The 12,350-nt window shown below is 52.3% G+C and overlaps 1 protein-coding gene across 1 annotated transcript; it reads left to right on the forward strand.

Annotated features, from left to right (window-relative positions):
* The first annotated feature begins 8,495 nt into the window (after nt 1–8,495).
* Nucleotides 8,496–9,932, forward strand: vgf (VGF nerve growth factor inducible). The gene has a single exon (XM_078208140.1). It carries the CDS (start codon nt 8,496–8,498, stop codon nt 9,930–9,932), a length of 1,437 nt encoding a protein of 478 aa, XP_078064266.1.
* Nucleotides 9,933–12,350: the final 2,418 nt, after the last annotated feature.

Here is a 12,350-nt window from a genome sequence, read left to right on the forward strand (position 1 = left end):
GATATAATAGAATCCCTACAGTGCAGTGTATATATATATATATATATATAATAGAATCCCTACAGTGCAGTGTGTATATATGTATATAATAGAATCCCCACAGTGCAGTGTGTATATATATATATATATAATAGAATCGCTACAGTGGTGTGTATATATATATATATGTATATAATAGAATCTCTATAGTGCAGTGTATATATATGTATATAATAGAATCTCTATAGTGCAGTGTATATATATATATATATATATAATAGAATCCCTACAGTGCAGTGTGTATATATATATATATAATAGAATCCCTACAGTGCAGTGTGTGTATATATAATCATAGAATTCCTCCAGTGCAGAATCCTATACTGTGTGTGTATGTGCGTGTGTGTATGTATGTGTGTGTATCTGTATGTGTGTATCTGTGTGTGTGTATGTATGTGAGTGTGTATCTGTGTGTGTGTATAGAAATGTACAGACAATTTCTTTTCCTTATCTGTCAATGCACACTTTGTAATCCACATATTTTATCGTCTTTGTATAGTCATGTTCCAAAGACGGAGCGCTCTCCACCCGTTCAGCCTCTCAGACTCGCTGACAAGTCAGGTGTCTCACAATGCGGGCGACAATCCAGGGAATGAATGAGACTTAAACTCAGAACGCATTAACCTCCGGAGCCTGAGCTATCAGTGAATGGGCTCTGTGGATCGGGAGGTCACATTCCAGCTGGAGAGCACGCTGTGAGGTATCCCCAGTCCCTGGCGGCAGCTCGGATGGAATTTCCCACTCCCGGGGTAGCCTTTCCATTGAAGTCTGAGCCCATACACGCAATGGTGCTTTGTTCCTTCTGATGGGGAAAGTGCCTGGAACCCTACCACACACGTTGATAGATAGACAGGCGGGCAGACAGGCAGACAGACAGGCAGGCAGACAGACAGACAGGCAGACAGATAGACAGAAAGGTAAACAGATTCAAGATACAGATTGATAGGTAGACAGATTTATAGATAGACAGATAGATAAACAGAGAGACAGACACAGATAGGTAGGTAGGTAGGTAGGTAGGTAGATAGATAGATAGATAGATAGATAGATAGATAGATAGATAGATAGATAGATAGATAGATAGATGAATATAGAGGGAGGTAGGTAGAGATAGAGAGATACTGAAAGAGATAGGGAGAGAAAGGTAATCCACGATAGAGATAGATAGATAGATAGATAGATAGATAGATAGATAGATAGATAGATAGATAACGAGAGAGATAGAAAGAAAGATAGATAGATAGATAGATAGATAGAGAGAGAGATAGATAACGAGATAGATAGATAGATAGATAGATAGATAGATAGATAGATAGATAACGAGAGAGAGAGAGAGAGATAGATAGATAGATAGATAGATAGATAGATAGATAGATAGATAGATAGATAGATAGAGAGAGAGAGATAACGAGAGTGATAGATAACGAGAGAGATAGATAGATAGATAGATAGATAGATAGATAGATAGATAACGAGAGAGATAGATAGATAGATAGATAGATAGATAGATAGATAGATAGATAGATAGATAGATAGATAGATAGATAGATAGATAGATAGATAGATAGAGAAAGAGAGAGAGAAATAGAGATGGTGATTGATATGGAGATATACATAGATAGATAGATAGTCATAGACACACAGATATTTTAAGGGAAACACGCAAACATTGTCATGCTTGTGTTAGACAAGTTGCGTTGACACACTAACCATCTGGATTCACCGATTCCCAATACAGAGAGGATCCTTCTCCCCCGTGTGCAGCTCGCGGGTTGGAAAGTGAATGGGACTGACGCAGAACCACAGACGGAGGGAGCGAGCGTTGCGTGGGTTGCGTCATGAATATAGACAATAAAAGCTCCCCACCCACCCAAGCCACACTGGCACCCCTCAGCCCTCCGCACGGCAGGTCCGGCCTCTCGGATGGGAGGACATCTCGAGGCTGAACTCCGGGGGAAGGGAGGAGCGATCTTGCTCACCGTTCCGTGCCTTGGAACCGTCGTCTCCTGTCACTGACTGCCCATCAAGGCGGGGGGGGGGGTGGAGAAACTCATCCCCGGAGTTGCTGTGGCAACCAGGAGGCTGCCGGCATGGGCAGTGTCTGCGGGGACTTGGTTACCATGGCAACAATGACACGTATCTTACATTCAGCGTCTTTGTCCGCCGTGTAGGAGAACTCGAATTTGCCCTTTAGATTGTATTTCACGCTTCAGATTAAGATTGCTGCTCCCTCCTCTCTGGGGAGCGGGTGGGGGGGGGGGGGGAGGAGATGTGGAACCTGCTTCGCTTTCAGAAAGCTGTCCACCTCCAACGGGGAAGATTTTGCGTGCTTATATTCATATTAGGCAGCTACATGTCAGTATGACTCACATCCACTGTGCAGTGGCATTCTGATGGCCGCACTGATGTCTACATTCGGAGCTGTACACTTAGAACTTAGCTGTGGATTAGAGAAGCACACCGAGAGAGAGAGAGAGACACACACACACACACACAAAAAAATGTATGTACAGGCTCACATAGAGAGAGATGTATGTAGAGACAAACATATAGAAATATGTATGTACAGGCACACATAGGGAGAGATGTATGTGCAGACACACATATAGAGATGTATGTACAGGCACACATGTAGAGACATGTATGTACAGACACAGAGAGAGATGTATGTACAGACACACATATATAGGAATGTATGTAGAGACACACATATAGAGAGATGTATGTACAGGCACACATGTAGAGACATGTATGTACAGACACACATATAGAGAGATGTATGTACAGATACACAGAGAGATGTATGTACAGACACACATGTAGAGATATGTATGTACAGACACACAGAGAGACATGTATGTACAGACACACATATATAGGAATGTATGTAGAGACACACATATAGAGAGATGTATGTACAGGCACACATGTAGAGACATGTATGTACAGACACAGAGAGAGATGTATGTACAGACACACATATATAGGAATGTATGTAGAGACACACATATAGAGAGATGTATGTACAGGCACACATGTAGAGACATGTATGTACAGACACACATATAGAGAGATGTATGCACAGATACACAGAGAGATGTATGTACAGATACACATGTAGAGATATGTATGTACAGACACACAGAGAGACATGTATGTACAGACACACATATATAGGAATGTATGTAGAGACACACATATAGAGAGATGTATGTACAGGCACACATGTAGAGACATGTATGTACAGGCACACATATAGAGGGATGTATGTACAGATACACAGAGAGATGTATGTACAGCCACACATATATAGGAATGTATGTACAGACACACATATAGAGAGGTGTGTACAGGCACACATGTAGAGACATGTATGTACAGACACACAGAGAGACATGTATGTACAGACACGCATTTGGATGTACGTACAGACAAACATATAGAGATGTACTTATAGACACACATGTAGAGGGATGTCTGTACAGATACATAGAGACAGACACACGTTTTACACAGGGACACACACACAGAGGGAAAAAAAAGAATCTGCAGGAGGAAGACAGGGAAAGAAGGAGAGAGACTGCGAGAGACAGGAACAAAGCTGCAGCGACAGACAGGTAGCAGCATCAGGCACACAGTCAGAATCAGAGACCCTGCATTAGAAAGGTAGAGACACAATCCCAAGAGGGAGAGACGTTAGAGGGGATGTGAAGAGGGGAATGATTTTGAATACCGGGAAGTGTGCATTATTGTAAATACCTGTTGGCTTGCCTGACGCCCCATTCCTGACCCTGACATTATCCTATCTCTGTGCCCCGCACTCTCAGTCTCGACCTCTCCGTCTCATTCTGATCTGATTCTTATTTGATTCTCTTGTCTTCTTGGTCCACTTAACTGCTTCCAGTATCCACTCTTTGTACCTTTAGTTTCTCTCCCCCCCCCCCCCTCTATCAAATGGGGCGGCACGGTGGCACAGTGGTTAGCGCTGCTGCCTCACAGCGCCAGGGACCCGGGTTCGATTCCCGGCTGAGGTCACTGTCTGCGCGGAGTTTGCACGTTCTCCCCGTGTCCACGTGGGTTTCCTCCGGGTGCTCCGGTTTCCTCCCACAGTCCGAAAGACATGGCTGGTTAGACGCATTGACCTGAACAGGTGCCGGAGTGTGGCGACTCGGGGATTTTCACAGTAACTCCATTGCAATGTTAATGCGAGCCTTGCTTGCGACGAATAAATAAACTTAATCAGATGTCCCTGTTTCTATTTCTGCTCGTCTCTGTACTTACCTACCCCTCTGTGTCTCTGCTTGTCTCTTCCAATCCTGTCTCTATCACTCAGTTTTTCTCTCGCTCACTCTCTCCATCTGCCTGTCTGCATTGTCCTGTCGGTTGCTTTGTATTTTCCTTCTCTGGTTTGTGTCTGTCTGTCTATCTCTGCCTCCCTGGCTGATTTTGGTCTGACTGATTTTTGCACTCTCTCTCTCTCTGTCTCTGTCTGCCTCTCGCTCCCCCTCTCTCTCTGCTCCAATGTTTGGGCCCTAGTTCACCATTTTCATTCTAAGTACTAGGCGGACTTGAAACTGGGAATGTTTCAGATTCCAAATCGCGCTGCAGAAGCCCGTGTGCGGGGATTAACGTGCCCGAAATCCTGTAGCTCCGATTGGCGCCTCCAACTACGCGCGTGCAGACAAAACAAAATGATAAAATGTCGCTCCCCTGCCACTTCCCTCCCAGGCCGCATAATGCCTCCACCTGACCTGCACAGACATTGCCCCACCCCCCCCCCCCCCCCACACAACATTACTGGCCCCCTTATCCTACTCGCCCCCACCACCCCCAGTCTGATCACAGGCCCATTCCCCCCCCTTCCCCCTCACTGATCTCAGGCGGAGTGGCAGCGGACCCCCCCCTTCCCCCTCACTGATCTCAGGCAGACTGGCAGCGAACACCCCCCTTCCCCCTCACCGATCTCACGCAGAGTGGCAGCAGACCCCCCCTTCCCCTCCACTAATCTCAGGCAGAGTGGCAGCGAACACCCCCCTTCCCCCTCACCGATCTCACGCAGGGTGGCAGTGGACCACCCCTTCCCCCTCACTGATCTCACACAGAGAGGCAGCGTACCCCTCCTTCCCCTCCACTAATCTCAGGCAGAGTGGCAGCAAACACCCCCCTTCTCCCTCACCGATCTCACGCAGAGTGGCAGCAGACCCCCCTTCCCCCTCACCGATCTCATGCAGGGTGGCAGCGGACCACCCCTTCCCCCTCACTGATCTCACACAGAGAGGCAGCGGACCCCCCCCCTTCCCCACCACTAATCTCAGGCAGAGTGGCAGCGAACACCCCCTTCCCCCTCACCGATCTCACGCAGAGTGGCAGCAGACCCCCCCTTCTCTCTCACTGATCTCAGGCAGACTGGCAGTGAACACCCCCCTTCCCCCTCACCGATCTCACGCAGAGTGACAGCGGACCCCACCCCCTCCCCCTCACTGATCACAGGCAGAGTGGCAGCAGACCCCCTTATCCCCTCACTAATCTCGGGCAGAGTGGCAGTGGACCCCCCTTCCCGACCCCACCGATCTCAAGCAGAGAGGCAGCGGACACACCCCCCCTTCCCCTCCCCAGTGATCTCAAGTAGAGGGCTGTCAGACGCTCGACACTTACCTCCTCTCAAACTGGTGCACCCAAATCGGGCTTTTATGGAGCATGTCTGTTTTGCGCTGATTCTGGATGGGCGAACGCGGTGGTAAAGGGGGAAATGTCGGTAAAGTTGGGCGTGCAGCCCATTAAGTCAATTTGAATGCATTTAAATGGCTATCGCGCCCATTTCAGGCACGACAGGAAGGTATTGTCAATTTGGTTTCCCCGCCTTTGAGGATTTATTTATTAGTGTCACAAGTCGGCTTACATTAACACTGCAATGAAGTTACTGTGAAAATCCCCCAGTCGCCACACTCCGGCGCCTGTTCGGGTAACACTGAGGGAGAATTTAGCACGGCCAATGGACCCTAACCAGCACGTCTTTCGGACAGTGGGAGGAAACCGGAGCACCCGGAGGAAACCCACGCAGACACGGGGGGGAAGAACATGCAAACTCCACACAGACAGTGACCCAAGCCGGGAATCAAACCCGGGTCCCTGGCGCTGTGAGGAAACAGTGCTAACCACTGTGCCACCGTGCCGCTGTGCTATGGGACACTGAGGGTGAGTAATGAGCTGGGGTGCCTCAGTGTAATCATGTTGGTGTAAGTAGAATCATAGAATCCCTACAGTGCAGAAGGAGGCCATTCAGCCTATCAACTCTGCACCGACAACTATCCCACCCTAGCCCTATTCCCGTAACCCCACATATTTACCCTGCGATAGGACATATTGCCCTTGGAGGGAGTGCAGAGAAGGTTCACCAGGTTGATACCAGAGATGAGGGGTGTTGATTATGAGGAGAGACTGAGTAGATTGGGTTTGAACTCGTTGGAATTTCGAAGGCTGAGGGGGGATCTTACAGAGACCTATAAGATAATGAAGGGGCTGGATAGGGTAGAGGTGGAGAGATTCTTTCCACTTAGAAAGGAAACTAGAACTAGAGGGCACAGCCTCAAAATAAAGGGGGGTCAGTTTAGGACAGAGTTGAGGAGGAACTTCTTCTCTCAGAGGGTGGTGAATCTCTGGAATTATCTGCCCACTGAAGTGGTGGAGGCTACCTCGTTGAATATGTTTAAATCACGGATAGATGGATTCCTGATCGGTAAGGGAATTAGGGGTTATGGGGATCAGGTGGGTAAGTGGAACTGATCCACTTCAGATCAGCCATGATCTTATTGAATGGCGGGGCAGGCTCGAGGAGCTAGATGGCCTACTCCTGCTCCTATTTCTTATGTTCTTAAGTTCTAATCCCCCTGACACCAGGGGCAATTTAGCATGGCCAATCCACCAAACCTACACATCTTTGGATGCCATGGGGCAATTTAGCATGGCCAATCCACCTCACCTGCACATCTTTGGACACTAAGGGGCAATTTAGCATGGCCAATCCACCTAACCTACACATCTTTGGATGCCATGGGGCAATTTAGCATGGCCAATCCACCTCACCTGCACATCTTTGGACACTAAGGGGCAATTTAGCATGGCCAATCCACCTAACCTACACATCTTTGGATGCCATGGGGCAATTTAGCATGGCCAATCCACCTCACCTGCACATCTTTGGACACTAAGGGGCAATTTAGCATGGCCAATCCACCTCACCTGCTCATCTTTGGACACTAAGGGACAATTTATCATGGCCAATCCACCTAACCAGCACATCTTTGGAGCAGGGGAGGAAACCACAGCATGCGGAGGAAACTCCACACTCTTCGCCCAGACTGGGAATCCAACCTGGGTCCCTGGTCCTGTGAGGCAGCAGTGCTAACCACTGTGCTAAATTGCCCCTTAGTGCCCAAATATGTGTAGGTTAGGTGGACCAGCCATGGGAAATGTATGGCTTTACTGGGATAGGGCCGAGGTAAGATGTCTCTCAAAGAGTCAGTGCAAGCTTGATGGGCTGAGTGGCCTCTTGTAGGGATTCTATGATTCTATAATATTCTGTAAACAGCCTGAAAATCACAGTCCAAGCTTGAAAGAAGTCACTCATGTGTGAAAATTGATGACACGGGCTGTAGATCATTCACTTCAGAAGATATTATTAAACTAAACTAGAAAGAGTGCAGAAAAGATTAACAGGGATGCTACCGGGACTTGATGGTTTGAGTTATAAGGAGGGGCTGGATAGACTGGGACTTTTTTCTCTGGAGCGTAGGAGGCTGAGGGGTGATCTTATAGAGGTCTATAAAATAATGAGGGGCGCAGATCAGCTAGATAGTCAATATCTTTTCCCAAAGGTAGGGGAGTCTAAAACTAGAGGGTGAGAGGGGAGAGATACAAAAGGGTCCAGAGGGGCAATTTTTTCACTCAGAGGGTGGTGAGTGGAACGAGCTGCCAGAGGTAGTAGTAGAGGCGGGTACGATTTTGTCTTTTGAAAAGTGTTTGGACAGTTATATGGGTACAATGGGTAGAGAGGGATATGGGCCAAACGCGGGCAACTGGGATTAGCTTAGGGGTAAACTTCTATGATTCTAAGAGTAAAGGTAGGGGAGTAATAGACTCCCCTACCTTTGGGAAAAGATATTGACTATCCAGCTGATCTGTGCCCCTCATTATTTTATAGACCTGTATAAGATCACCTCTCAGCCTTCTACGCTCCAGAGAAAAAAGTCCCAGTCTATCCAGCCTCTCCTTATAACTCAAACCATCAAGTCCCGTTAGCATCCTAGTAAATCTTTTCCGCACTCTTTCTAGTTTAGTGGATCAGTGCATCTGAAGTGGATCAGAGTAATGGGTGTTGGAAATCCATCTGACGTTCTTTGTGTTTTGTTTTGCGTCCGTAGTTTTTCCCGTCTCCTCCTGAGCCACGGCCCACGAGGATGGTTTGGCCAAGTGGATCGCAGGCCCTCTCCCTGTTTGTCCTCACCCTCGCAGGCCTGACTCTCAGTGGGGCCGTGCCCCTCACCGAAGGGGAGAACAGCGAACGTCCCCACCCAGCCAACCCGAAAGGAAGTGAGCAGCCGACGCGCAGCCAGGACCCGGGGGCGTCTCCGGGAGACGGGGAGACGGCCAGGGGCGAGACGGAGACGGCCAAGAGCCACCAGGTCAGAGCGGCCGCCTCCGGCGAGGAGGTCTTCACGGACGCGGACACCAAGACGCTGGCGGCCATCCTCTTGCAGGCTCTGAAGGTCGACGAGGACAAGCCCACGGGCGGAGAGGGGGGGCCAAGGTGGCGTGGCGAGGGGGTGGTCGACCGCGGGCCCACCGCGGCCCAGGGGGAAGACTGGACGGAAGACGTGAAGAGTCGGAGCTGGGTGGGGAAGACCCAGAGGAGCCCGTCCGCCCAGGAGAGCCAAGACTCGGAGTGGAGGGAGGAGGAAGACCAAGAAGACACCTGGACTCCTCAGGGCACGGAGCGGCTGGAGGCTATGTTGCGGGGCATGGGGAAACACAGCGCAGCCCAGCCTCCCCCTGCCCTCAGGGACCAGGCAGCCCAGGGTGACGCCTGGAGGGACCTGGACGAGCTGGTGGGACGGAAGGAGAAGGACTCCGAGGGCCGGGAGGACGGCGCCAGGGGCTGGGTGAAGCACCGGGGTGAAGATGGGGAGGCCCGGGAGGGAGGCAGGAGGAAGAGCGGGCAGCAGAAGGCAGCAGACCGAGCCTCCGACCTGTTGCTGCAGTACCTGCTGAGGGGGGAGGCCAGCGAGGAGGAGGAGGGAGAGGAGGAGGAGGAGGGCAGGAGCTCGGAGGAGAGCGCATCCGAGGAGAAGAGGGCGGAGGAGGAGGAGGAGGGAGAGGACATCGACCCCCAAACCATCGACCGGCTGATCGAGATCTCCAGCAAGCTGCACCTGCCGGCGGACGACGTGATCGACATTATCACCGAGGTGGAGAAGAAGCGGAAGGATCCGGCGGAGAGCCGGCACGGGGGGCCCTCGCGGGACAGGTTCAAGGCTCCGGCCCCCCGGCCGGTCAGCAGCAGCAATCACCCGGGCCGCCCCCGCCCGGAGAAAGGCAGACACCGCGCCCACACCCATTTGAGCCTCCAAGACCTGCTGGGCGCCGGCAACGCCCTGGACTACGAGAGCGCGCCCCACTTGGCCGCACCCCGGCGGTACCGGCCCAGACCAAACCCCTACCCCAACTACATCCGGCCCAGGGTCTACCAGCAGCGCCACCGACCTTACTACTATCAGCCGCCGGCCCCCGTCTACCGGGACAAGGATTACTACGAGGACGAGACGCAGGACACTGAGGAAGAGCTGGAGAACTACATCGAGAAGATCCTCCTCAAGCATCCAGAGGTCTTTCAGTAGAGCAGACCAATAGAAACGCAGAGAGAGAGAGGAGATCCCAGCTTTCCTTTCCTTCCATTCCTCCAACCCCCAGCCTCCCCAACCCAACCTCCCCCAACCCAACCCCCAACCTCCCCCAACCCAACCCCCAACCTCCCCCAACCCAACCCCCAACCTCCCGCCAACCTCCCCCAACCCAACCTCCCCCAACCCAACCCCCAACCCAACCCCCAACCTCCCCCAACCCCCCCCAACCCAACCCCCAACCTCCCCCAACCCAACCCCCCCCAACCCAACCCCCAACCTCCCCCAACCCAACCCAACCCCCAACCTACCCCAACCCAACCCCCAACCTCCCCCAACCTCCCGCCAACCTCCCCCAACCCAACCCCCAACCTCCCGCCAACCTCCCCCAACCCAACCTCCCCCAACCCAACCTCCCCCAACCCAACCCCCAACCCAACCCCCCCCAACCCAACCCCCAACCCAACCCCCAACCCAACCCCCAACCCCCCCCAACCCAACCCCACCCCCAACCTCCCCCAACCCAACCCCCCCCAACCCAACCCCCAACCTCCCCCAACCCAACCCAACCCCCAACCTACCCCAACCCAACCCCCAACCTCCCCCAACCTCCCGCCAACCTCCCCCAACCCAACCCCCAACCTCCCCCAACCCAACCCCCAACCTCCCCCAACCCAACCCCCAACCTCCCCCTACCCAACCCCCAACCTCCCCCTACCCAACCCCCAACCTCCCCCTACCCAACCCCCAACCTCCCCCTACCCAACCCTCAACACCTCCCCCAACCCAACCCCCAACACCTCCCCCAACCCAACCCCCAACACCTCCCCCAACCCAACCCCCAACCTCCCCCAACCCAACCCCCAACCTCCCCCAACCCAACCTCCCCCAACCCAACCCCCAACCCCCAACCTCCCCCAACCCAACCCCCAACCTCCCCCAACCCAACCCCCAACCTCCCCCAACCCAACCCCCAACCTCTCCCAACCCAACCCCCAACCTCTCCCAACCCCCAACCTCCCCAAACCCCCAACCTCCCCCAACCCCCAACCTCCCCCAACCCCCAACCTCCCCCAACCCCCAACCTCCCCCAACCCCCAACCTCCCCCTTTCGTTTTGTCTAAGAGTGCCCGGTGTATTGAGGTTTCTGTGAATGAGTCGGACAGACACGTGGACACGTTACGCCCCTGTGCATGGAGACCCATTAGAAACACGCCATGCATCCCATCCAACAGATCTGTCTCTCTCCCACACCGCCCCTCCCTCCAACCTCTCCGCAACCCCCACCCGCCCCCCCAACCCAACCCAACACCAGCCTAGAAGGAGAGCAGAAGGCGATTCAAGAGGCGAAATCTAATATTTTTGTACCACGATGCAGATGTAGGGCCAGCCCCAGTTCTCCCGACGCTGCCCTGACTCTTATAACAACGGTCCCTGTTTAATGTGACAATGTGTGCGCTTGTGTGTGTGTGTGTACATGTGTACGTGTGTGTGTACACGTGTACGTGTGTGTATACGTGTGTGTGTACATGTGTACGTGTGTGTATACATGTGTACGTGTGTGTACATGTGTACGTGTGTGTGTACACGTGTACGTGTGTGTGTACGTGTGTGTGTGTCTGTGTGCATTTGATGTTAAATCTTGCCAACTCTTTCCTCTCTTCAACATCATGTAAAATTTGACCCATGGCTTTGGTTCCAATTCTCTTCCCACACCTTGTGACGCGCCAAGACAGGCTTTCCTCTGTTTCCGTAGCTAGCGATTCCTGGGATGGTGCAGAATGAGGCCATTTGGTCCATCGAGTCTGCACTGTTCCTACAGCCGTTGTTCGGGGGCGGCGGGGGGGGGGGGGGGGTTGCTTTTAGCTTGAGAGGGGCGCCATTCCACATCAAACGTGGCAGACCAGAAAACCCCTCCCGCTCTTAGGCCGTTGGAAGGTCGCACATTCCCCAAGTCCCAGGGCGGGATTCGAACCCCGAGCTTCTGGGCTCAGGGCGGGGATGTTAACCCCACTGCGCCACAAGGTCTTAAAGAAGGGCAGTATTGAGAGAGGGGGAGGGGGCTTTCCAGAGAAGATGGCAGCTCCTAACAGCGCCTCACATGATAGGAGGCTGTCAATGCTTAAGAAACAGAGTCCAATGCGTATGGGCGTACGAGAAAGACCCTTCCATGCCACCTGTGTATGTGTATGTGTGTGTGAGATGTTCTGTTATCAGTGCTAGGATTCGCAATCCCCCTCCCTCCGCCCTCCCCGCCTCCCCAATCCCCACTCCGAGAAAACACACCCTTGTGTAGGCCTTTCTTCTATTGAAAGTGACCTGTTGGTACAAGGTGACGCTGTAAATGGCACTGAGGCCAACGGCTACATTTTCACCACTCTCAGGTGGGGTCGGTAACCTCAATTTGTCTCCCCC

Source organism: Mustelus asterias, unplaced genomic scaffold (assembly GCF_964213995.1).
Source record: "Mustelus asterias unplaced genomic scaffold, sMusAst1.hap1.1 HAP1_SCAFFOLD_3227, whole genome shotgun sequence".
NCBI lineage: Eukaryota > Metazoa > Chordata > Chondrichthyes > Carcharhiniformes > Triakidae > Mustelus > Mustelus asterias.

Excerpts from the sequence above, each read along its gene's own strand:
- vgf (XM_078208140.1), top strand. The coding sequence starts at position 8,496 with ATGGTTTGGCCAAGTGGATCGCAGGCCCTCTCCCTGTTTGTCCTCACC.